This window comes from Lates calcarifer, linkage group LG8, assembly GCF_001640805.2.
Source record: "Lates calcarifer isolate ASB-BC8 linkage group LG8, TLL_Latcal_v3, whole genome shotgun sequence".
NCBI classification, from domain to species: Eukaryota; Metazoa; Chordata; class Actinopteri; family Centropomidae; genus Lates; species Lates calcarifer.
Window position 1 is genome coordinate 24,525,244 of NC_066840.1, and position 27,131 is coordinate 24,552,374.

Sequence of the window (27,131 nt, forward strand, 5' to 3'; positions counted from 1 at the left end):
TAAACTATTTAAATCCCACTAATATTTAACTTAAGTTTATAAATTTGGTTACTTTTATGACTTTAGGCGGGTTTTAGGTTCTGATTGGTCTATTTTTTGTACGCCAACACTGCGGCCACTCTCTATTGGCTGTCTTTGCTGTCAGTCATCGGTGGGGCGGGGCCATAGACATTCCTCCTGTCGCTGATGGAAAAAAAGAGAAAGTTCCCAAGATGGCGGCGTGGACCTGCTTGTCCGCTGGAAAACAATAGAAGCAGCACAGAGGGACCGAGTTAGCCCCTTCTGACTGACCAGTCTCCACCTTACAGCCGTACACATCCCGACTCGGGCTCGGCCACGGGGAGGATTATCCGCGCCGGCACCTCGGGAGATATACGTTTAAAGTATGATGCTTTATTTAAATGTTTCACGCTAGCCACCTAGCTAGCCAGCCAGCTAGTCGAGCTATCGTTACCCAAAACATAGCGTTAACAGCTAGCGGCTAACGGCTAGCGGCTAACGGCTACACGGAGGCGGAGGATCAGCTGTTAGACAGATGCTGTAGGAACAGCGGACAGCTACACTTTCACAGTAAGTGAATTTAAAACATAACTGAGCTCTTATTGTCTGGAAAGCCTTGTTGTTTGTTATATCGTGTGTGAAAGTGCCGTGTTAGATAAAATGATGTGTCTATTAGCGGAGTAATCGTTGCCAAGTTTGTGAAGAAAGCCTAGAAGCGCTAGCCAGCTAGCTCCTGCTGGCTACCTACCCAGCTAACTCTGAATACTTGAGCAAAATAAAGTTTCAGACAAGTTGGGGAGCCGTTACGGTGCTCCTAGGGCTTGAAACATCGCCGTTAAGAAATATATGGAGGTGAAATCAGAAGCTAATGCCAGCTAGCTCCAAATTAACCAGATTTTATCGGCAGCTCAGGTAGTTTTTAAGGAATTTTCGACGCTCCAACTTTGATTTGTGAGTGGAGGAATGTGCTAACTTAACTTAGCCCGACGGAGTTAGTTTTGATGGTGAGACAGCAACAGCACTGTTTTGTTTATGTAGATTTAAATGCAGTGTAAATGATCTAAAGGGTTTGTTTAAGACGTAGCGGGCTTTGTTTTGTTTTTGTACCATGGGGATAAATGCAAGAGAGGCGTGTGTTTGATTTGGGGTTAAACTCAGGCGGAATGCGGCTCTGTAGCAGGACTCCAGTAGCTCTGTTTTACACACAGCAAGTTAAATGAGCTGTTGTATTTTAAGAGGTTAATAGTGTTCACTCGGGTTAAAGTGAGTAAAATCAGGAGGCTGAATGGTATTGCACCCAAAAACCTTAATTTTCCTCCCCGGCAGTGAGTGCTGCTGTGACTGAAGGCCATTAGCAAGACAAAGGTCGCCTCCATGGAGCCAGCACAGGAGTCTTTGTAAAGGGCGAGGGGGGGTGTATAGACGCCCAGAGTGAAAAAGAGCCAAATTCAGCATTTTATGGACGAAACCTGAGCCGGGAGTTTACTACAAGTCTGTATTGATGATGGCGGATTTTGTTACACCGCGACACAGCGCGGTGATGGAGAGGCTCCGCCGGAGGATCGAGCTCTTCCGGCAGCATCACAACAGCTGCGAGAGCCGCTACGAGAACACGACGCTGGAACGGCTGGAGCTGGATCGGCAGCACACCTTCAACCTGCACCAGCGCTGCCTGCAGGCCAAAGCCAAGCGGTCCAACAAGCACCGGCAGCCCCAGCCCAGCGGAGACCAGGCCGGCCAGAGGGCGCCGGGCAGCGGCGGCGGTGGAGGCGGCGGCAGCGGGGAGCTCGGGGAGAGCGGAGGGACCGCGGCGGAGCAGAGCCGGAACAGCACCCTGATAGCGGTGAGTGAGCTCTGAACACAGGCTGACTGGACACACACTACAGGCTGGTGTAGCAGGAATAAACCACCCGGAGTGACAGCTGGAGCTGCTTCAGGCTGTGGCACTCTAAATCACATGGCATGTCACTGCTTTAATAAGTTTAGTACAAGAGCTGGGAATCACAGTAATATCACTGAGTGTTGGTGTGGTCAGTCGTGTTTATGTAGACCAGATAGTGTGAGGCTGATATGATTAGTCAATTAATCAATGAGTTATTCTGCAGAAAAGCAATGGGCTCCAGTTTCTCCTTTGTCGATTAATCGTTTGGGTCATTTGTAAGCAAAAATCCAGAGTTTCCAGCTTCTTTATTGTGAGTGTTTTCTGGTTTTCTTTGTCTTCTGCAAGAGTGAACTTAATATGCTTGGGTTGTAGACAAAAACAGACTAATTTTCACAGTTTCTGGACATTTTATAGCTCAATCATCATCGAGCAATCAAGAAAATACCTTGTAGATTACGTGATAATAACAGTTATTGGTAACTGCAGCCCCTGCCACAGTTTATCAGGTCCAAGCTCCAACTAAACTTCTCGCTGAAGTACCAAATTGTCTGAAACAATAATTAGATTATTAGAGTAGCTGCTGATTTACTTGCTGTCAGTCACCTAAATGTTGCAGCTCTGCATAAATATAAAGAAAGTTTGAACTTAAGAAGATTACCTGTCAGGCAGTATGAACAAATTGAGAGTTAGCACAGCATTATTTTAATATACTAAAAAAGAGAGTAAAAAGATACTTATAATAACACAGAATTTGGTTTTTGGTGATCAAATCACCCGTCTGTGAGGACCACATTGGACCGACGGCCACAGATATCACCACGTTTCTCTCACAACTGTCACTTTCCGTCTGAGACAGCTTTAAGTTTCATTCTGAGCGTCTGCCTGTCAAATGCATCCTGACTGAGATCAAACAACCTGTGGGCTTGTTAATCAGACGCTGAAAACTGGGAAGCCTCTGAACTGAAGCTGCTGATCAGTGAAATCCTGCAGGCTGTTTAGTCTGAACGTCACGTGACTGACAGAGCTCCACTCAGGTGAAAGCACTGCTCTCTCTCTCTCTGTGTCTCCTCAGTGACTGACAGAGGAAGTGTTGTTGTGGCCGTGCTGTCTGGTCACGTGATCTTTTGTTTCCCTTTAGCCTGCGACGGTGTGGTTACTTGCGGTTCATTTAAACAGACACAAGCCGGCTCGGTTCAACCTCTTTGTCCTGCTCAAGTCTCCTTGGGCAAGACATCAAATCTCAACCAGCTCTCAACTCCGACCTTTGACCTCCTTCCCTTTTGCTGTCGTATTTACTGCAGTATTTTTTGGTGCTGAAACAAAACGTTGACAGGCGTCATTTTCTACAGTGTTGAAAGTCATGACTTTTCTCTGTTGCACCATTTAAACTGATTCACTCTGGGGTTTGTTCAGACTTTTGAAACAGTCTCTGAAAACCGGCAGAGGGCATTTTTTCTTGTTCTCTGACACTCAACAATTACTTAATATTCTTTGTAGCTCTACATGTTTCCACAGTTATCTACTTAAAGGTAAAGCTAAACCAAACGAGTCCAGCCTGTCACCAAAATTCAGACCTCAGGATTTAAAGCAACCAGTGATTATTTTCATTATTGATTATTTTTTTAATTAATTGTGTAGTCCATAAAGCATCAAAAACAGTCGTCACTACTTGATAGGGCAAAATGCGACATCTTTTAATGCCTTGGCCAAAAAGTTCACATAAAAAACTATTTAGTGAAAAATCATTCAAAATGCTGTTATCAAAATATGTGCTTGTGATTTTTCTGTGGACCGGCTGATTACTGTGGACTGGTGTTTGTTTCACCTCAACAGTCGACAACTAAATCCTAGTTATTAATATTTCCTTAAACTACTCTACTAAATGTACTATCATCTGTTGCAGCAGATATCCGCCTCCCTCTGCCCTGGATGAAATACTAAAAGGTTTTTCCTCCGCTGTGTTAGAGTCTATAAAAGTCTGAGGACAGGTGTGTGTTACCAGAAGCTCAGCTGTTAGAAAACAGAGGAGGAGTGGAGTGTAGAAGAGTCCAAAGTCCATCTGATAGCTGAGACTCTCGGCAGGTGAGAGTGTCGGTGAGATTTATCTGGTTTTAAACTGCAGATCAGGACCAGGACTCTGACAGGCTGCAGGTCCGCATCAAGACCAAAAAGTACTGATGCTCGGGGTTCTAGTTTCTAATGAGAAAAGGATTTTTTAGAGTTAGTTTTAGAGTCTTAATGTTTTAGTGGTTATTTCAGAGTTTCTAAGAGTTCTCAAGAAGTTCTAGGGATCCCTTCTTTACTATCTATTGAGGAAGTTTTGGTTTTTTTTTAAGAGAACCTAGTCCTGTGATTCAGGTTCCTCTAAGATCTAGGGATCCTTCATGAGCTTTTAGTGATAGGAGGTTTTAGAGTTTCTTAATAAGGTTCCAACAGTGGTCCTACTAGTCCTGAAGAAGGTGTAGAGATCCTTTAAAAGGTTTGAGTTCCTGTTGGGGTCTTTCAAGAGAATCTAGTCATCATTGTGGTGGTTTTAGTGGTCCTGTAGGAGGTTCTGATGGCCTCTTAGGAATATCCAGGTATCCATTATAAGCTTTTAGTGGTTCTAGAGGTCTTTTATGAGGTTCTGGTGGTTACAACAGCAGTCTCATTAGTCCTTAAGAAGTTCTAGGGAACCTTTTAAAGGTTTGAGTTTCTGTTGGGTCTTTAAAGAGAATCTAATCATCACTAAGGTGGTTTTAGGGTCCTGTAGGAGGTTCTGATGGCCTCTGAGAAAGTTTTAGGGATTCTTTAAGAGATCTTAGTGGTCCTAGAGGAGTTTTTAGGGGCTATTGAAGAGGCTTCAGGGTCACTTAGGAGTTTCAAGAATACCTTCAGGCATTTAAGCAGAACAGTAAAATGAAGGAATAAGTTCTCAATAATGGTTTTCATTCCTTCAGAAGACTTTTGTGGTCCTGTTCTGAATGTTTACAGCAGAAAGGACACTACACATGGTTTGGGTTCTGATGTACATATACTTATATTTTGTCTACTGTTGAATATTGTCCTGATATCAGCAGAAACCCTGTGTATCTGTGCGTGGGGCAGCGATTTAGAGTCAGTTAGTTTCTCTCAGCGGGGACAAACACTGACTGGAGTCCTGAGAGGTGACTCAGTACGAACAGAAACCCCCCACCGCCCCCTCACAGCTGACTCATCACCGTGTTGGTCCTGAATACTAAACACTGTCAGGAAACGCCTCGCTCTCACTCCTCGCTCAGCGTTAACAGCCTCTCTGTCGCTGCTGAGGGAGGCGGGGCTAAACCGCAGCTCCTCTGCTGTGATTGGCTGACGGAGGTACAGAAATTACACGGCAGACACCGATAACGATACTAAATGTTTTCACAACAAACGTTACAAGAGCGTGAGCTGATATGAGAGTTTAGAGGCTGATATTGATCATCAGTGTTGGAAAATGTAACAGTAGAGTCAGACAACATAAGATTTAATCTAACAAAAAAATAATCTGCAACTGTTCTCATAGTCGAAATAAAGCTAATGTAGCAGACATTAGCTTTCTCCAACTTCTTAAATATAAAGATTGAATGCTTTTCTTTGTTGTGTGTGGGAGGAAACTGAATATATTTGTGTTTTGGGCTTTTGAGCTTGACTTTAAGACGTCACTTTGGTCATTTTTTTTTACTATTTTCTGACATTTTTACAGACGAAACAATCAGCTTAGCGAAGAATAACAGTTAACTGAACCTTGTAAATTCTATGTAAAAACATAGAATATAAATGATGAATGAAATAAATGAATAAAATAATAAGATAGCAGGTGAGTAAAAGGTGAGTTTCAGACTGATGTTTATCAAAAAATGCGGGAGGGAAAATTGTACAGAACACATCGCAGTATATCCCGATGTTGTGGCATAACATTAGATTAAATTAAATATACTGTGATAGGAGAGGAATTTATCAGTATCTGCTCATATTCACTTTGCACACAAATGTTAAACATAAACATTTTAGCTGTATTGACCTTAAATTTGATTAATAAACAGTATATTTATACATAAACAATATTGATACTTATATAAATATACAAAGGCAGAATGTTTTATCATTACTTAATATACTTCACCCATTAAGATCAGTTTATGTGCAAAAATTCATCCTGAAATATACTGATAGAAGTAAAATCATTCTGCTGACATGTCAGTCTGGTTCTAAGGTCACGGAGTTCTTACATAGCAGATCAGACATAACAAAGGAAAATACCAGTAAAACTCCAGTAAATAAAACGTTTAAAAACACCAGTAACTGCACAGTACGAATTTCAGAGCATGAAACACAATAGTCATGAAGAAAACATGCAATCAGACGACGATAAGCCGACATAAACACACAAGATGTTTTGGATTTTTGTGGCAGAAGCCGGAGCCAGAGATTTGAGGATGAGTCAGTGCGGAGATATTCAGCAGCCCGTATTTATCAGACTGTTTCACTGTAATGTTAAATATGCATAGTAAGGATTTCACTATCTGCTGTATAAACTCACCTTGGCTTCATTTTAATGTCATTCTGCCAACAACTTTCCTTAGTGTTTATGATCTGTGCCTGATTTTCCACTCGCTGAGAAACAGTTTGTCTGAGGTGAGGTCAAAGGTCAAATCATCATTTACTGCACATTCCTGCCTCACACAGAAAATTACATATTCAAGTTTATTCTGAATTAACTGTTTTATTTAGATTATTTAGAAAAGAAATGTGCTTATAGTTGTACAGGAAGCAGTACTACTAGTTGTACTATTTGTCATGATAGTAACTGGTGAAGTAGTAGTATGAGTACGAGTAGTAGTATTAGTAGTAGTTTAGTAGTACTGGTGGTCGTAGTAGGAGTAGAAATAATAATAGGAGTACTACATCCTAGAGTGTAGTAGTAGTAGTAGTAGTGAAAGTGATAGGAATAATGTGACTTGCAGTATTAACATTTGTAGTAGTAGTATATAGTTGTAGTATGAGTTTAGAGGTAATGGTCGTCCTAGTATAAGTTATAGTAAGTAGCAGTGGTATGAGTAGTAGTAGTAGAAGCAGGTAGTAGTGATCTGACTTTTAAGGACTCAGTTTACCCAGAATCCCTCTGGTGTGGTTGGTGCAGAGGCTTTGTGACTTTGGCAGGAACCCCCACGCCCCCTCCCACCCCCAATAGATGGCAGTAGATCTTTTGATCCCCCCCCTCAGGGTCTGTAACCATGGTAACCAGTGGGCGGAGTCAGACCAGTATTTCAGGTTTAAGGAGTTCAGTGAGTCACCAGAGTTTCCTTTTTCCTCAGGGCAAACTCTCTCTCTGTCCGTCAGTGTCTCTTTACCACGAGTCCCCACAACCCCACCTTTTTTTTTCTTCTTCAGTCAAACTTTATTTACACAAAGATTACCTTAGTATATACTACTTATGTTTTCAGTTACATAATTAAACATTTAGTGTAATAATGTCAGGAAACAGAGGATAATAAGAGAAGAGGAATTGACTGGGCTGTAAAACATACCAAAAAGTTAAATAAAGTACAGTTCACTGTAAAATAAGATGAAGAGGAGCTGCAAGTTTACTTGTGTGAGAAGTGAAAGCTGAGAATATTTGGCATTTTTGCTCAAGAAATTTAACTTTTATGACGATTAATTGATTATCAGAATATAATAACGATTCATCTTCTTTTTTAGAGCTGGAACAATTAGGCAGTCAGCCATTTTGGCTTCTATTTGTACACAATTAATTAAATTTTGCAGTAATAACTCATATCTACCAAAGTATGTAGCAGTCAGATAAATGTAGCAGGGTTAAAAGGAGAAGTATAAGGCAGCATGAAATGGAAAATACTGAAACCAGTCAGTGATGTAGATGTGATTTTAAAAATGAGACGGTGACACTGAGAGCAGCTGAATGAGTAACCAAACTGAAACTGGCTGATGTGAATCTGTGACAGTTTTATCTATGAATAGGATTTTTCTTGTGAGAACATGAGGCCCGACCTGTCAGAAACTCCTGAGCCCTCTGTTAAAGCCTCTGTTCACCCAAACAGGCGACCATCAAATACACGAGGTCCCTAAACTCAGCTGTAAAGATTCAGACAGTTTCAGACCCTGTGGTGGCGTTGACTGTTTTTTTTTAAACCAGGAACAAATAAAGTTCTGTTTGAATGTCGGAGCTGTCGGCCGACCAGCCTGACCGAATGTGTTGATGCTGCCATTTTGGCACCAGTCGAGCTAATCAGGAAATTCTCTGCATGTTTTGGGGAAGACGTCACCTTTCTCCACACGGTGACGCCACTCTGCTCAGTGAGGCTTTTATTTATTAATAATCAGGGTGGATATCTGAGGACACATTCTCTCTCTTACTTTAACTTATATTTATTTGAATTATTTTACTTGAATTACTTGGATTTAGAATCAGCTGGTCTGATATTGATCATTGATTAGTTCTTGTTTTTAAACATTTTTACATTAAACTTCAAAAGTTGGATACATCCAAAAATAATTCTCCTAACACCTGTTTTCATTATGAACATAACTGATAAACACACTGCACCAGCACAAATACAGGGTCTGACTATAGTTAACAAGAATTATCATAATCAGTTTAATTTTCTTGATTAATTTTGTGTTTTTTTTTTAATTTATAAAGTCGTGAAAAATGTCCCAGTTTGTCTTGTTTTGTCCGACCAACAGCCAAAAACTCAAACATATTAATTATTATCACGTTGCACAGTGAATAAACTGAAACTGAGGTTTAATTATCACATCAGTCGCCGTTTAATTTCCCACTGAGTGACTAATTGATTCATTACTTCCACTGAAGTCAGAGTCATGCCAATTTTGTTCTGGGAATCTTGTGGTGTTAGATAATTTGAGGAAAGACATGGTGTATTTTTAGACTCATTTAGTCCAAAATAGATAATCTGCATTATAAAATGATGAAGTTTATTTAACAGGGCTGTGATTTATGAATCTTTTTAAACAAGTGAACAATGTAATCTATTACTTTTTTCCAGGAAACTAGGGACAAAGTTGTGAGGAAGTTGTTTAGACTTTGTTTATAAGCAGCTTGTGGTTTTTCAGAGGAATCTAAACTGATAAGACTGCTGCTCTTACTCGTCTCAGTATTCCTGAAATCATCCACGTTCACCTGTCTTGTATTTTCTCCGTCGAGGTCACAGGTGTTCGGATTATTTGAAAACCACACAGTGAAACCGTGTGAGGATCAGCTGATGTGGTTTGAGTCGGGCGGCGGAGGAAAAAGTTCTGAGTGTTCCCGTCTGATCCGGCGGGTCGTCGTCGTCGTCGTTGTGCCTGCAGACCGGACAGATCTGATCTGCTGACTGCTCTGAGGAAGCTCTTTGTTGTCTGCGTTATGTAAGCCAGCCTGCAGCTGATTCTATTAACAGCAGCAGCTCAGAAGAGAAGGCCCAGACCACTGCTGGCTTCAGATCTGATAACGCTGTCCATTCAGCTGCAGCGCCCCCTGCAGCTGAAAAAACACCTCTGCAGACACTGAAATAGAAACGTTCTCACAATTCAACAGCTGCTTTTGTTACTCAGCAAACCCAAATAACCTCATTTCATGATGCAGATATCTAAATAAAGACACTGTCAATTAATCAAACAAAAAGTCCAGAGCAGGGTTAGGGTCTGAACTGATGTTACAGGGCTCCAGACTGCAAACAATCAGTCGCATTTTGCAACTATTTTTGGAGACAGTGCGACTAAAAGTGAAATTTCCAACAGTTTTCCGCAGTCTCCTGACACGTTTAACTCAACCATCACTGAATAAAAGCAGTCAGATAAACATGAGCCTTTTTTATTCATTAGAAAAGGGCTTTTCATTATAAACCAAAATAAACTGCACAGGTCAGCTCAAAAAAACTGATCTCTGCAGTGGAGCTTCAGCTTCTAGCAGCTGTCTCCTGCTCTGAGAAAGGACACTTTCTGAATGTAGAGACCATCACAGACATGAGACAGCAGCTCCTCCAGATGAAATCATCGTTATTGTTCCATCAGACTCGGCCGTGTCCAAAGTCCAGGAATCACATGTTCTCAATAACATGTCACAGCAGCCTCACATCAGTTCTTGGCTGCGTCCACTGTTTCCTTTACAGCAGCAGGCGTTAGCTTCTCAGGGTGAAACGTGGCTACGTCTCATGCGTCGTACAGTCATTTTGAACTTTAGAACTGAAAAAGAACCAGTAACAGTCTGAGCTGGAGTTTGGATGATTCTGATGAAACTTATTCCTGATTATTAATGTTAATGTTTTTATAAACTCTCTGTGGATCTGTTGGTTCTTCCAGCTGCAGGAGACGGTGAAGAGGAAGCTGGAGAGCGCTGGTTCTCCGCTGGGCAGAGATCAGGTCAACGGTTTCAGCGATGGTTTCCCCCCGAACAAGAAGGCCTGTCTGGACAATGGCACCGCCAACGGCTCCCCGCTGGACTCCAAGCTGGGCATCAGCGACTCCCTGAACTCTAACGGGACCCACGGGTCGGCGGGGGAGTCAACGGACGGCAGTGGCGGCGGCGGGGAGCCCGGTGTGGACTTCCACCGGAAGGAGATGAAACAGGAGCCGGACGACATCCTGCCCATCATGCCGCCATCGGGCGGAGGCAACAACAGCCTGTTCCCCGACCTGAACCTGAACGAGCAGGAGTGGACGGAGCTGATGGAGGAGCTGAACTGCTCCGTCGCCTATGAGGACATCCAGGACATTCTCAACGACGGCTTCGAGGACCGCAAAGATCCTCTGGAGCTGGCGCCGACTCCAGGCGGTGGTGGGGCGGTGGGTGGAGGAGGGGCAGGAGGAGGTGGGGGAGGCCAGTCATCCCAGGGGCTGCTTCCTCCAGATCTGGCCACGGTGAAGGCGGAGTTTTCCCCGGCCTCTGCAGTTTTCGAGCAGGACTCTCGCACCGGCTCCCCCCACGTCAGGTCCACCTCCTCCGGGCCTCCTCCTCCTCCTCACCCCACCAGCTCCCCCGTCGCCTCCTCCTCCGCCTCGTCTCCGGCTCTGCCCCCATCTCAGCCGGCTCCTCCTCCCCCTAGGCAGCTTCAGCAGCCTCCTCCACCCAACCACCTCCTCCCCCCGGGGCCCCCGGTCAGTAAAGACCTGTCCCACACCCAGCAGCTGCAGCAGCTGGCCGCCCAGCAGCACCTCCACAGGCAGATCCAGCACAAACAGCCGCAACAGGGGCCCAAGTTTCACAACCCGGGGCCCCACGCCCACCCCCCGGCTTGGCCCCAGATGACCAACACCTCTCAGAGCCCACTAGGGGGCGCGTTTGGTATGGACAAGCCCACGAGCCCCTCCCTGTACCCGCAGGACTTCAACCCCAACGCCCAGAAGCAGCTGCTGATGTCCGGTCAGCCCAACAAGGGCTCTCCCAAGGCGGGGGGTGGCGGCTACATGCCGGGGCCCGGCGGGCACCCCAACATGATGGGGCACCCGGCGTCGGGGCCTCCTCTCAGCCACCCGCCCGCCCCAGGAGCCCAGGCCCAGGCCGCCATGCTGAACTACAACAACACCAAACCTCTGTCGCACTTTGAGGCCGGGCCCGGTCCGCCGCGGCCCCCCAACGCCCAGAACCAGAACAAGGCGGCGCTGCTGGCGCTGCTCCGACAGCAGCAGCAGATGAAGCAGAAGAACAGCATGAGCTTCCGACAGATGCCACACACACAGGTAAGAAACACACACCACGTTATCTACGTCACCTACGGTTGCAAAGGGGCTTGGAGGAATAACAGAACAGGGGAGAAATGCAACTGAATTTGCATTAAATCTTGTTTTAATTAAGATTATGATGCAAAGATGATTTTTTTTTCAGCTACATTTAAGTTCCCTGTTATAGGCTAACCTGCGGTTTAGCTAATTTTCTGTTAATTCCCATTAATTCCTGTGCAAAGTTTCCAATGTTGAAAACACGACAGGCACTCATCTGACTTTTGTTCCACTTCCTTATAATTTCAGTGCAGAGAAGGTTCATTCTGCACTTTATCTGTTTGTAAACTCATTATACATCAGGTTTGTGCAGTTAAATGTTGAATAATCAGCTTTATGATTTTGGAAATTGACATTTTGCAGCTGCAGCAGCTGTTTAGTTTCATTTCCAAGGTTAAAGATGTTAAATTCATCCTGAGTGTTAGAGCTGCAATAATTAGCTGATAATCAACATATTTGTTCCTATTTTCCACTGGGTCCTGTATAATCTGAAAGAGGAACTTTTCAGTAGATTTAACGTGTTAAATGATTATGAGAGATGACTTAAATTCAGCAGGATAATCCACCCAGTCTTGTCATTTAAACACAGCCCTTTTACATCTGTGTGTGTACATACATGACATTTTTCTGATGTTATAATGATGCAGTGTTGACCTTAAGATGCTAAATGATCTTAGCGTCTGTTTTTCTGTCGAGCTGCAGCGTCCGTGCTAACATCACAACTCTACAACAATAACAAGTGTACAGACTGATCAGTGTGTTCCCGCTCTAGCTTTCATAACCAGGCCAGCAGCACATTCCTGAACTCTAACACACACACTACACACATAAACACACACACACTTTCTCAGCTTTATAAACCAGAGCAGCTTGTTTTTTCAGACTGTTTTCTGCTGAAATCGTACGACGCAGCACAAACTCTCTGCTTTATTTCTGCAGGGAGGTGGGGGGTTAACATTAGTATTAAATGTGATATATGGCATCTAATAAATAAACCCAGACCCAGCTCCACACTGATGTATGATGGAGGCTGAACAGTCTGAACAATGAAGGTCTGTTGCAGCAGCAGAGTCTCCTGCTGGCTGATCCAGTCTGGACACAGCGACTCCTTTAGAAACCAAAAGAAAAGAAGCCAAGGCCTGACATTCAGAGTTTCTCTCAGAGTTTAGCTTCAGTGTAGACAGAGCGACGAACGTCCAGAGGACAGCTCACATCTCACCTTTTACTGTCAGATCAGAAGAAGAAAACTCTCTCTCTGGAGATTATTTATTCGCTTTTCTGGATGTTGATAAACTTAATAGATGTGTTCTGAATAAGGCTTCATCCTCGCTCATACGTTTCGGTTTAAAACTGTTTCAAAACGGAACAATCTCTGAGCGTTTTGATCTGTATCTGAAATAATCTTGTCTTTAAAGACACCTGAAAACACAGATCACATGAGCACATGTGCGATCCTGTGTAAACAGGAAGTACCATAGTTGAAGAAAAAACTACAAATGAGGAACTGCATTGACGAAAAGTAAGAGCAGAGATTTCTTTTCTTGGACCAGCGACGAGGTGAAACTGTTACTAGAAGTAACACGAGTATATGCTGTGTCTCTGCATCGACAGGGCACAGCATCTAATTAATTTTATTATCTTAAGTTAACATACACGTTTACTAATGTTTACTAACTTCTGTGTTGTTTAAAAATGAAATAGTTTGTGTTCAGTGGAGGAAGAAAGTTGTTTTTCTTATCAGGCGTTTCATTTTAGAGCTGTAATCGCAAAACCACAATACCACTAAAGGTTATCATACCATCAGAATCTCATACCGGCCCATGACTAGTCGTGACTGATAAAACCCAATTAGACAGGGAAAGCAGGTGTCATAGTTTCTAAAAGTCTCTGTTTCTGCTCGTCTAGGCTAAAACTGCAACCTCAGAGTTTTCAAACTGAAACAGGGTTAATGGAAAAAAGAGATTCACAGGTTTAAATTCAGTATTTTAGTTTGATGATATTAGTTAATTGCAAATGTTGACACAGCTGAGTCTAATTTTATTGATGAAGGGCCTCAGATGAATTCAATAAAAGCAAATCAAATCTTAACAGGAAGAGTCAGTAAAACCACCAGGGACCGTCCTCTGTGAGCGTCACGTCCGACTGGTCTGTGGTTGAACCAGTTTCCAGACCCGGCAGGTGCAGATGAAGACCAGTACAGAGCAGTCAGAGTCGGTGTGTTTGCAGAGTGGAGGTGAAGTCAGGCTGCAGCAGGAGGAGGCCTTTTGTTCAGCTGCTCTGCTTCAGACCGGCCTGGGCCCCACGCTTTAACATCCACCGACTCTGAGAGTGTGTGTGTGTGTGTGTGTGTGTGTGTGTGTGTGTGTGTGTGTCTGGGTCAAGCAGCTGGTTGCTAAGGCTCACACAGGGGGGGTGAAGGGAGGCGATGACAAAGCAGCCTTTCATATTCTCTCTCTCTCTGTATTTAAATATAGCTGCTCCTGCTTGTATTTTTCCTCTCGGCAGACGGGACGCTCTGTTCCTGCTGCACTTCACACTTTATTATCACAACTGTTGATCGCAGGCGCCGTCACTGAAACTTTCTGCAGACTTGAGTTTCTGTTCACAGCCAAACGCAGCAGCCTCCAGTCTTTCAGTAAATTTATAAACCGGCTGCATCGACTGTGGCTGGTCTCTAAGATCGTTTCTGTGCGCCAACATTCGGACAAACGCTCCCCTTTTTACTCCCTGTCACTTTCCTGTCAGGTTGTTGTTTGTTCTTTCATATTGAGGCAACACTGCAGCCTCCAGGGGGCGCCATACTGTCAAAATTAACTGTTTATATTCGGTATTTAAGGCACAAAGATGCTGAATTATTGTTGTTTTCTCCCAGACCTCCTCTGTGTTACAAGTTTTTCATACAGCCTGGTAGATACAGGCTTTTTGAGGCTTATAACATCAGATAAAGAGCACACTGAGCAGGACATTTCACAGTGTAAAACTAATCACATCAGTGCTACAAACTGTAACGGACACAGTTAAAAATATACAACATATTTTCTTACATTTTTCTCCTTCAGTTTCTTCTGCATCATAATAATATCAGCCGGTATATAAACTTAATGTATGTGTTTCTGTGGTGAGATGTTCTGCTGAATAAAAAGAAATCAGTTAAGTCATTTATGAAGAGTAAATATTAAACTCTGTGAAAATAATAAATAACTTGACAATAATAAAAGTAATTGTTAGTGTCAGTATTTTTAGGGCCACAGCTTCTAACTTTCATAATCAGCCTGAGGTGTTTCTTCTTAGGATTCTCTGTTCAAAGTACGATGGTTTCTTGGAACTGGTTGAATTTCCTGGAGTTTGACCAGATGGGAAAAATCATAGAATCTGATCATTTTTCTCTGGAATATTTCTCTGTCTAAATTTTCTAAATACTGGTGAAATTTGTGAGTGAAAAGAAGTAAATCCAACTCCTGCAAAGGCATGGTCCAGTATGAGATTCTGACAGTGTGATAACTTTAAAAAGTAAAAATATGAAAAAAAGAACTCTTTCCCAATTGAACACAATTTATTTTAAACAACAGAGTATTTGCAACATTAGTAAATGTGTATGTTAAAATAATTAAAACAAGCCTCAACCTGCAGCTCAACAAACTCGGAATATAAATAAAGTCACGTTGAGTCATTTTAACAACATTAGTGTTATTACGTATATTATTATGTATAAATAAAACCTCTCTCTGCTGTAAATATCACTTCCGATCCTCCAGAACCGACCCAGCTGCCCTCCAGCTCCCCCTGGTGGACACATCAAGTCCTTACACCATCTTTATCTCCCTCCTCTGAAACAGGACCAGAACAACTACCCTGCTCCTCCGCACGGCCCGGGCCCCGCCAACACCATGGCGTCCGCGCCGGGCAACAACGGCATGGCGGCCCAGCCGGGGACGAACGCCATGGCGGGTAACCACGGCAACGCGGCGGCGTACATGAACAACCCGGCGGCGGTGGCGGCGGCGGTGCTGAAGCAGCAGCAGCAGCAGCAGCAACATCAGCAGCATCAGCAGCAGATCCTGGAGCAGCAGAAGCAGCAGTACATGCAGAGGCAGCAGCTCATGGCTGAACAGGTGAGTCACACCTGTCGTATCACTACACCTGATAGTGTTCGTTTATCTGCTTTTTTCCAGTCTCTATTCACTTCAGCTGCTTAAGAAAAGAGGAAAGTATTGATTAGTTGATCGGCAGCAACTGTTCGTCTGTTCCAGCTTCTTCAATGTCAAGATTTGATGCTTTTCTGTTTTCATACATGATAATAAACTGTTGTTTTTTAATCACCAGATGAATCATTAATCAAAATAATTATTAGCTGCAGCTGTTGTTACCTCAGGTTTCTTGAGGTGAGAGCTTCAAACATTAGTCGACTAACTTCCTGTCAGCTCGTTATTCTACAGCTGTTTTAATGGTCAAAATGGTAAACAACTCTGTTTTAAACAAAGCAGTGTATGGAAGCTGTGAAGGACATTTTTCATTATGTTTGAGGTTTTTAAAAACCAAACCGTTGTGTGAGTAAAAGTTAACTTGTTCAGGACAAACAGAGGAAATAACGTTTCTCTCAGACCCTCGGTGTGAGGGTCTTCTTCTCTCAGACACTAGAGGGAGCTATTGATACTAAACTTATTTTATTGTCAGTGGAGTTACCAGCCCATGTGACAGTCACATTAGTGATTAAAAGAATTAAATTTGATGATAATGTTCCTCTACAGCTTTTCTGTGCAGTGGTTGTGTTGTGTTTTAAACTCTGTGGTCCATTACTCTGTCCGACTCAGGAGAAGCAGCGGCAGCAGCAGCAGGACCAGCAGCTTCAGAGACGCCTGACCCGACCTCCACCACAGTACCAGGACCAGCCGGGACAGCCGGCCAATCAGAACCCTTTCCCACAGCAGCCAGTCAACCAGTTTACAGGTACGACAGGAAGTGACACCTGAGTGACTGAGCTGACACACTGACACACAGCAACAACAGACCTGCTCTAACAGAATGTTGAACTGCATTAGATTGTACAGGCGTTCCTAATAAAGTGAACAGTAAGAGTATAAAGATTCAGAAGATGCTCGATGCATTGATTTAATTTAAAATTACAATTTTAAATCTGTGCGATGTCTTCAATGAAAGTGAAACTGGGAAAATAAATAGATAGTTAACATAAAATTTAACAGTAAAATCCATAAAATCAACAATTTAAAATAAAAACAACTTGAATAAACAACTTAAGAACTAGATGAAAATTAAATAAAGGTTAATTTTTTCTTTTATTTAATTTTAACTCTTTATCTTTGTTTTGTAATGTAAAAAATATTAAAATTCTGTAGCTACAACCTGGATGATAACATGAATTAATACTTATAGTTCTGAAGTTATCTCTCTTTTTTTATTATCATATAGTGCAATGAATTATGTGAAAAAAACACGTTAAAGGCTCAGGACTGTTCTGCATGGAACACATGAACCTGATATTTAGATTATTAACTAATAGTAACCTTGAAACAGTGAAGTTACTGTTTAGTTACACCTTTTTATTTCATTTTAATATATAGAATCATTTCTCAGTCTATTTATTCATGTTGGTTTGGGTAAATCAGTTATATCTTAGTTATATTTTATATTTTAATGATGTTTTGCTTGTATTTTAGTCATATTCTAGTTGTGTTTTAGTTATATTTTATACTTTAGTTATATTTTTATTGTATTTTCCATCAGGACGTGTTGAAGCGCAGACGGTCCTGCTGTTTTATCTGATCAGATCAGATCATTAGAATACTGGTGGATCAGGTTGTTGTTGTCGTGACCTTCAGGATAGACGAGTGTCTGTCGGTGTGTAAATGATGCTCACCACTGATTTGACTGGAAAATAACAGTAGCTGTTCAGATCTGATGAACTGTTCGGTCAGAGCAGCTCAAACGTCTCCTGTTCTGTCGTCGTCTTTGTTCAGTCACAACAGAGATAATATATATATATATATATATATATATATATATATATATAATCATTTACTGCCTCCACTGCAGCTTTTTATTAATATTGTTATATTATTTTTATATTATTAATATTATTTTTAATGAAATGTGATGAGATTTAAAGAGCAATATTAAACTACTGTGGTGTTTCTTCACAGCTTCCTCTCAGCCAATGGGCAGCGTCAGCTCCATGGGAGGCCCCGCCCCCGGCTCGCAGCGTATGTTCCCTCAGAACCAAGGCATGATGGGTATGAACATGGGTCAGGGAGGCGGGCCGGCGGGCAGCGTGGCCCCTCCCCCCGCGGCGAGTCAGGCTGATATGAGTCTGGCGTCCTGCGGCGGCGGAGGAGGCGGGGCTGGCGTGGATGTCCAGCAGGTCCTCTACAACAACATGAACCTTCACCCCAACCACCCGGGCCACCCGCCGCAGCAGCCCGGCCTGCAGCGCCAGCCCCTGGGCCCCATGAGCGCCGCCTACAGGCAGAACCTGCTGGCTCAGCAGCAGCACCTGAAGACGCAGCCCATGCTGAAGCAGCAGCAGATGGCCGCCGCCGCCGCCGCCCGCATGCCGGCCTCCTATGCAGAACAGCATGGGGGCGAACCTGCCCGGCTCGTTGCCCGGCAGCATACAGGGCCCGCAGAGCGCCGCCTGGCAGCAGCAGCTCGCCAACCAGCCGCCCTCCAGTAACGCCGGCCTCACGCCCAACGCCTTCAACAACACCCCCAACGCCTTCCACATGCAGCAGCCGCGCATCCCCAAGATGCCGCCCGGCGCCACGCCGTTTGGCGCCAACCCCGGAGGTCGCCCGATGGGAGGCCTGAACCCCGGGCAGCAGATGATGCAGACAAACATGGCCGCTGCCCAGCAGAGGGCGCCGCCCAACCCGCAAAGCCTGGGCCAGCCGATGGCCAATCAGCAGCAGACTCAGCAGCAACAGGCCAATCAGAACCAGGCCGTCCTCCCCGACCTGGCGGCGTTCGGACAGCCGCAGGGCAACGGCCGCCAGGGACTGCAGTGTAACCAGGGATACCAGGTGAGCAGGACTGCCAATCAGCAGCAGCAGGTGTCGTTTGGATACAACGTGGCGTCGGGGAGCTTCGCCGCAGAGAGCGACCTGGTGGACTCACTCCTAAAGGGTCAGAGCCCCCAGGAGTGGATGGCCGACCTGGACGAACTGCTCGCTAGCCATCACTAGGCAAACACACCTGTCTGCACCTGGAGCACCTGAACCCTGCTGAGCTGAGAGGCTGCGCGGCGGAAACAGACGAGTCGACTTCCTGCGGCTGAAAAGACTGATTTCTGTTTTCAGACCGACAGCAGCGCTGCTCCGAGGTCTGCGTGTTAGCGTTAGCCACCGAGCTAATGAGAAACGACCACCGGTCAGCTGACGGTGTGCGTCAACATCTCGTTGGCTGGTGAACTCATGAAGGATCTGTGTGCGAGATGTTTCCTCCCCTGATGTTCTCACTCTGTCAGGGGAGAATTTATCCCTCCCACAGATGTGTGAGCCAGCTGCCAAATCCATTGCAATGCAATGAAGAAACATGGGGAAGTTTGAGTCAGTCAGCAGCCAGAGTTTGCTTCTTGCTCAAAGACACTTCGGCTGAGCAGACGTCGGAGTCTGAACCGCTCTGTCAGCTCAAACCTGGAGGTTTAAAATAAGTTAAATCCATCAGTGACACGAGCGGAGCCCTGACACCAGGGTCCATTCAAAAATCTGCCAGTTTAACGATGAGTTGCTCGTTGCAAAGCTACACACACCAGGTAGAACAGAACTTCAGAGCTTTTATAAGTTGTCGTGGTGTATCAGTAAATTCTGCTCATGCATGAAGAGCCGTGTGCTGCCGTCCTTCCCCCTGTGACATGAGTTTAGTTAAATGTACAGTTACACTATATATTCATCTCGATCGTGCACTATTTTAGAAGAGTTGTTACTGAGAAATAGAAACAGGAGATCAGTGTATAAATTCTATTTGAGCGTGGAGCTGTTCTGAGGTTTCCCATCACACTCAAAGATTAAAACCTTAAAAATGAAGAGCTACCTCCGGCCCTGACACCAGCAAAAAGAACCTTTTTTATTTTCTAAATTGAGATTTTCAGTATGGTAACATGGGGCAACACTACAATAAAAAATCCTGTGATCTTTAGTCTGTAGGCGAAGTTTCTTTTACTGTGAAGACGACGTATTTAAATACACAATCCAGGTTCTGTTCTACGTCGTGTGTGTGAATTTGTAATCGAGTAAAACAAAACAAAAACCATCGGAGCTGTCGAGCTTCAGACCGGAGTCGAGTCTGTGTGTTAACGGTGTGTAGATAATCTGTTACACACCGCGAGTGTTTACTGATGACTGGAGACTGAACGGAGGAGTTGAACTACGACTACTACTGAACCTATGGCTCAGTGCTAAACCACTGTACCTTCCTCCACAGCGCCACCTAGAGACCATCAGCACTACTCTGAGCGTCAGACAAACTAAGGGTGATTATTCTATAAAACTATGACTTAAAGTTTAAAACACACATCAGCATTAAGTGAGGGAGACATTTTAAAGGACCATACCACTGTTTTACTGGTGAGAAAGTTTCATTCCATCACATCGTGTTCCAGGCTTTTACTTTTTTATTTTTCCGTCGATACTGTGACTTCACTGCGAGAAGCTGACGTGACGGCGGAACAAACTAAACTAGGTGTTGACTGAGTTGATTTTCATATTGTAGGGAAATATCTGGAAACATACGCCACTGGGAAGACAAACAGGCAGAAAGCAAATATTTAAATATCTTAATACAGCAGGCTTTGTTTAGGGAAATGATCTGCAGTAATGTAAAGTGATTTTTTTTCTTTAGCAGCCAGGCTGACTGTCTCTGAACAGACTGAATTTCCTTTGGCTCAAACAGTTGGTGCTTGTTTTAGTCTTCTTATGATGAGGAGTCACATTCGCCTGCGTCGACATTATAACCACAAATATTTTTCTTTTTTTTCTGGCACAAAAATCTGCTCTGGCTCGGCCTAAAACTCTCTCGTTTTTATTTAAGTAAACTTTTTCTGCAAGTGGAAGAAAGTGTAAAAACATTTTCCTCCACTTGCACAAAATATTTTTGAGTTATTTTGACTGAATATTCTGAATATTTCTGACCCTGCGAGCAGGTTTTTGTTCATTAGTCGACAGTGATATGGTCCTTTACTTAGGAAGTTTCAGTGCTTATGTGAAAGAAAATATCCAGATGTGTTAAAAGAAACAGCAGGTGAAACACTGACCAGCAGAGATACAGGAAGAGAAGCACTGTACATCCCATTCACACACATTTCTGTTTCCCTGCGAGCTTTTATTTTTGTTGTTTGGTTTAAAATGTAAATGTTCTCATCAGGAGCAGCTCTGACGGAGGTGTTAATGCTCCGGGTCGGGAAGCATTAACCTCCTGAGCTTCCAATCCAGTGACACCTTCCATATTTCAAAACCCCCTTTTCTTTCTTTTTGTGACTTTTTTCCTGAGCTTGATGTCGTCCTGTAGATTATATTTAAACACAAACCAGCAGCGGTGGTCACTACAGAGAAAAACGGTTCTGATCAGATCCTGAGACGGTTTCTTGTTGTAATGCTGCGTTCAAGTCTGACTGGGGAAAAAAGCAGAACATTCTGGGGTCTGGAGGGTTGGTTTGGCTGCCTGGGAGTCCAGTTTCAGGGCAGAAATGTACCAAAAACCGATTAAAAACCAGGTGTAAAACATGAAGTCCTGTAAGATTTCTTTTCACTGGTTACTGTTCTTGACACAGTTACCGATATTTGGTTTTTAACAGTTTAAACCTTCACTATGGAGGTGTTTCATTAGATATTTTTACCTAAACAAAATAAAAACAAAATATTCTCAGACTAACTGGCCTTTTTCCCACAGTTAGAACTTGTTTTGAACGCAGCATTAAAGCTCATCACACCAAATGTTTCCTAAAACGACAGCAGATGTAAAAACTCTGATATTAAAGTGTTAAAACGTTCAGTCGGATCAGACCGCACGCGATGAGTTCTGTATTCATCGTTTCTGTTCTGTGGTCGATTATTGATCATCTGCTCTCTGATTTCGACGTCTCCTCTGATCGCAGTCTGTCTGTCGTTCCTGTTTTAAGGCGGATCTGTGACCGGGTCGTCCTGTTTAAGGTGGAACTGTGACCCGGTCGTTCTATCTACTGTACTGTTTTTGACTTCTTCAAAGAAACATATGCATTTTGTTTTTTTGTTTTTGTTTTTTTGCGGACATGTTTGTGTATTTTATTTGTAATGTTATTATTGCTAAACAATAGCTTGGGGCTGGTTTCATGTTTTCATCCAAATCGCTGCCGATCCTCCTGCCGAGTCTCCAGCTTCCAGCCTCGCTCAGCCTCCCGGGGTTTTCTGGGTTTAACTGTTGTGAACGGGCTCTGTGTAAATGTCTATAAATATATTTTTTGTATGTATGCCTTTCCTAATGATCTGGAGAAGATAGATGTTATTTTTATATATTGCCGCGGATTTTTTGTAAGTATTTTATACTTTTGATATGGTTCTCTGTAAAACAAGAGTATTATGTAAATATAGTTCTTTAGAAACAAGTTTATCTGTGTGTTTCTGTGTGTGTTGTGTCTTTACATTAGGATGAAGAATCTACAGCTGATCCAGCATCAGCCGACAGAGCGTTTTAGCTTCTATACAACTGCGTTAACAACGTAAATATTTTTATATTTTTATGAAATTAAACATCAAACTAGGAAATCAGACCAGGATTCTCTACGAATCTGTTTCTCGAACCTGACTGACTGACCTAACTGACCAACAGCAGGTAACCTGGTTACCTGCTCAGTGAGTGTGTTTTGGCCCCGCCCCCTGCAGGTGGGCTCCTCCTCGGTGTTACCTGTGTGTGTGTGTGTTGCTGTATTTCCTCACAGTGTTGTCAGAGTCCAGGTGTGTGCGTGTGTGTGTGTTCCGGTCTCACCTGTGGCTCTGCAGAGATGTTGGACGAGGCGGTCGGCCTCGGCGCCGTGACCGTGCTCGGCGTCCTGGAGCAAGGTAAGAGAGCATGCTGGGAATATGAGAGGAGACCGACTCAGCTCTTTTAAATTTGCAGAAAAGTGAATGAAGTCTGGTTGGTGTTTCAAGGTTGATAATTTATTTAACTGCTGATTCAACAGTTGTTTAATACTGTGACTTTCTCAGCTTCTCGTCGTCACGGTTTCACCTCTTTCATTTTATTTTTATGAATCAACTTTGCATTTACTACAAACACAGTATGAACTTTGGTCTGTGTGAAAGCTGATCTCAGCTCAGACCAACCGACTGGTGCAAGACTGAAATACTGTTACTGTCTTTTAACCTGTGAAGGATCATTTTAAATTTTTTATTACCTGTTCATTTATTCAGGCATCCTGGCTCTCCACACACACACACACACACCCTCTGTTTTCAGTAAAGCTGTGTTTGTGTGTTTCCAGCTTACTTCTCTCTCCAGGTGATTTACGCCAGGAGAAAGTACTCGGTGTCTCCGCCGGCTACGACCGGACCTCCGGAGTTTGAGAGGGTCTTCAGAGCTCAGTCAGTCAGATTTACTCTTTTTCCCTCAGTAACTAAAGGCTGCTTTTGGTTTCTGATAATTTACTGATTCACTTTTTGATTTTAGGATTTGAAGTGTGAGTTGTAATGTTTGAAACACCTGTAAAATATTCATCCTTTTATTTGATAAACTGGTCATTTAAATAGTTTCTGGTGAGTTCTGTGCTGCTGCTGACGCCCCCTAGAGGCCACAGCATGCAGTACTTTTATCTTAAATCCCACCAACTCAGACCTTCTGTGTTCAGAGCAAACTGTTCAGAGTATTTCCCGATCTTCATCACTGTCCTGTGGACGGCCGGAGTCTTCTTCAGCCAAGGTGACGTTCACAGTCAGTTTACATATTTACACAAACTTAACACTGATGATTCTCAGGCAGTAAATGTGTGTGTGTGTGTGTGTTTCAGGTCTGTCCTCAGTCTGTGGTCTGCTTTATTTATACGGACGCCTCCGGTACTTTCATGGATACTCACAGTCGGCACAGGGACGGTAGGAGGCAGCACCTGTCCGTCCGTCTGTCCCAGTTTTACCTTTATTTTACATTTATTTAATACTGTAATTTTTACGCAACAAAACTACAAAGCTGTGGCTTTAGTTTCAGACAGAAAGTAGAGGATAATAAAAATTAGAAATGATTAAAAACCTCTGTGTTTTTAAAGCTCTGCTTCTATTTAAACCCATTCTTTGTTCCGGACACTTTCTGATAGATGTTCAACTGTAGCTTTGTTTTAACAGAATATTAAGTTTAGATCAAACCTTTCAGTCCTGAGTGATGTCTGCAGGTATTTCTTTCAAGCTGCATTCAGCCTGAACAAAAATAAAGTTTAAAAAAGTAGTAAAATGTAAGAAATGATGATGTGAAAATGTCGTAACAGAGATAAAACAGAGGGAGAACTGGACTTAGATACGGCTGACTCTCGGTGTTTTTCTCTTCCAGTCTGGCTCCTCTGTATTTCAGCGCTCAGATTCTCTGGGTTCTGATCGGGTTCTCGTGTCTCGGCGTCGTCCTCTCCTTCTGCCGGGTTTACCTGAACGTGGACGTTCTGCAGGAGCTCGGCTCCGCCCTCGGCCTGGTCTGAAGAAAATACAGAAGAAGAGGCGGAGAGGAAACTGTGGTGCTGAGGTCAGAGGTCAGGAGGAGACGGGACCTTTTGTTGTTTTTATTTGTGATAATAAAACACAGTTATTCCTTGTTATTCTGTCATATTTATTAATGTGCATGTTTCTGCATGAAGTTTGGTTTGTTAAAGATGGTCCGCCTGTTACAGCAGCTCTTTCTCACTGTTGACTTGTTCCTACTCTCTAACTTCCTTTTTTTTCATGTGCATTTGTGTCTTTTTCTGGTTTATATATCGTCTTGTTTACATCTTGTTTTGTATTTACTCATATTTATTTCTTGCTTATTGATTTTGCTGCCCCGGCAACGATGTGAATTTCCCTGCTGTGGGACTAATAAAAGATTATCTTATCTTAGTTATTGAATTCCTGAAATAAAATCACTCGTTCACTCGTCTCCTCACGTGATCATCCTGTCTTTAACATCAGGTTTTTTCTCCAAACAAGCAAAGAAAACATATAATTTCTAGAAAAGTCTTTAAAGCAGTTGATGTAGATTAGAATCAGGTTGAAATATTCAGACTTGTCAGTTTTTCTGAATTGCCAAAACACATTTCCTGAAACTTCCTCACAACACAAACTCAGAAATTCAAGCTACACTCACAAAACCTTTGACTTGTGACTTTACACATCAAATAACTGATTCAGAACCATTTTAACTTCTGTCAGACAACACACAAACCGGAGCTAATCCGTACACACTACATAAACTAACGCAAACACTGTCGTCCTGTGTCCCCCGGAGTCACGCGATGAACCAGAACGCGATCTGTGATCGTTTCATCTGAGATTATAGCTCTTGTTCTTGGTCTTCCTCCTTCTCGTCCTTTGTCACTTGTGTTTGATCTGGATTATATCCTGTTCACAGAATGCAGATTTCATGAAGTTGTTTTAGCAGTCGACGGTTTAGTTTAGAAAATGAGGGTTTAACGTTTTGACAATCCAAGGCCGTAACATGGTTGTGTTGATAGAGTTTGACCAGCAGAGGGCGCTGTAGCAGCAGCTGTTCTCATTGAGTATGATCCTGAGGCTTCGAGTCTCCTCACTACACTTGTTGAAGCTTCATACCGGATCCTGATTGGCTCCGAGCTGGCTGTGATGTCATAAAACCTGCAGGTAACAGGTGAACTGAGGTTAAAGGTGAAGCTCAGACAAACTTTCTCTTTAACTGGGACGTTTCCTGAGCGTCTCCTCAGCTCATGTGGAGTTAATCATGTGATCCTGACCCGCGTGATTCATCGCGCTCACAACTTTACCAGCAGCAGAAACTCAGACGTGTGTTTTCACTGTGAAGGTTTGGGCGTGTCGCTGAGAGCAGAACAGAAACAGATGTTGTTCGATAACATGAGGCCACTTCAGGTTCTATATCTGCACATTCACTGAGGGAGAGGAGAGAGTAGTGGAAATTAGAGTTAGACCAATGAATGACCAATGACTTTCAGCTGAAATATTTGAGGAAATGTATTTACATATAAATAGAATTTGGGCTTAAATCTGTATTTGCAGAGTTAAGAGAAGTGTTTATTGTTATTTTTGGTTCATTTTTTCAGATTTTTGGCCCCTAAAACGACAAATGCAAAAACTCTTCATCTTTGATTCTGTTTTAATATACTTGATAAACACCTCATTTCCCCAAGGGAGTCGTAAAGAGATCAGAGATCAATAAAGTCTGTCTAAGTCTAAACAAACCACCTCTTTTCGTCAGCTCTTACAAAATCAAAACACTTCCTGTCAGGAAGAGAGACCACATCCTCTTTGTACTTTAAGATTCTTGTTTTTGTTCTTAAATCTCTGAAGGTCAGTCCGATCAATCTCTGCTCTTTATTCCAGATTGCTGCTGTGCATAAACGTACAGTAAAGCCCTTTTATAAACAGGATCATGTGTGCAGCTACTGTTTACTTGAAGAAAACCTTTCTCTTTCTGTAAAAACATGATAATCAGACCTTCAGCCTGAGGAGAGCAGATACTGAACGCTCACACAGTTTCTCTCAGTAACGTGATCTGTTGAAAAAGCAGCACGACAACGTCTGTCTCCTCCGGGCACAGAGCAGAGCTTCAATTTAACTTTTACGATTATTTTCTTGGAAGTGAGAATTAAAGCTCTCTGGATCCAGCTGACGACTTCAGACTAAAAACATGTGAAGAGTTACAGAGTCCTTTACCTCTGCATCTGTTTTATTTATTTATGAGGAACCAAACTTTTATCTTTTTAAAGTTCCTTACTTTTTTTGTTTAGCTCGTCTGATTTCAGCTGAATGTTTTTACACAGTTTTAGAACGGTGGATTCAGTTGGCCAGGGAATCTGGCACCTTCATGACCCACCTGACAGTCCTGAACTTTTTATATGTTCACTCTCGTTTGTGTTTCCTACAGAACATATCTGCTGTTACACGCCTGCAGGCGAAGTGAATAACAGTTATTATCTTGTTCCAGCAGCACCTGTAGAGGGGGAAGGGATTTACTGGGCAGCAGGTGAACAGTCACATCTTGAGGTTGATGTGTTGGAAGCAGGAAAATGGACAAGTGTAAAGATCAGATCGACTTTGACGTGGAACAAACGGTGATGGTTTGATGACTGGATCAGATCAGGTCTTGTTGGGTGGGTCGAAGGCTTCATGGGGAGTGAGGGTTGACCCGTGTGGTGGTCTCATCCCACAGACAAACTACTGATACACAAACTGCTGAAAACCTTAAAGCTGCTGTGATAGAAGCTGAACACACAAAGCATCACAGGCCAGTCAGAGGGTCCATGATGATCCTGGTCCAGTCCTGAAAGCTCCGACAGTGGACAAGTCAGATGGATTTCTTGGGTTGA

The 27,131-nt window shown here is 43.2% G+C and overlaps 2 protein-coding genes across 2 annotated transcripts; both read left to right on the forward strand.

Moving 5' to 3' along the window:
* The first annotated feature begins 193 nt into the window (after positions 1-193).
* On the forward strand, positions 194-22,208 carry maml1 (mastermind-like transcriptional coactivator 1). The gene is given in 7 exon segments (XM_018662038.2): positions 194-570; positions 1,327-1,843; positions 10,205-11,581; positions 15,457-15,732; positions 16,432-16,567; positions 17,779-18,196; positions 18,198-22,208. Coding segments are annotated over 6 exon segments (3,168 nt in total). The 5' UTR covers positions 194-570; positions 1,327-1,501; the 3' UTR covers positions 18,817-22,208.
* A 14-nt stretch (positions 22,209-22,222) lies between these two features.
* On the forward strand, positions 22,223-24,712 carry ltc4s (leukotriene C4 synthase). The gene is made up of 6 exons (XM_018662037.2): positions 22,223-22,322; positions 22,542-22,662; positions 23,085-23,184; positions 23,448-23,518; positions 23,607-23,688; positions 24,137-24,712. The coding sequence occupies exons 2-6, from the start codon at positions 22,605-22,607 to the stop codon at positions 24,276-24,278; spliced, it is 453 nt and encodes a 150-aa protein (XP_018517553.1). The 5' UTR covers positions 22,223-22,322; positions 22,542-22,604; the 3' UTR covers positions 24,279-24,712.
* Positions 24,713-27,131: the final 2,419 nt, after the last annotated feature.

Coding starts and splice junctions, on each gene's coding strand:
- ltc4s (XM_018662037.2), top strand. CDS start 22,605: ATGTTGGACGAGGCGGTCGGCCTCGGCGCCGTGACCGTGCTCGGCGTC. Junction 22,663..23,084: donor GCTCGGCGTCCTGGAGCAAG/GTAAGAGAGCAT, acceptor GTGTGTTTCCAG/CTTACTTCTCTCTCCAGGTG. Junction 23,689..24,136: donor TCACAGTCGGCACAGGGACG/GTAGGAGGCAGC, acceptor TTTCTCTTCCAG/TCTGGCTCCTCTGTATTTCA.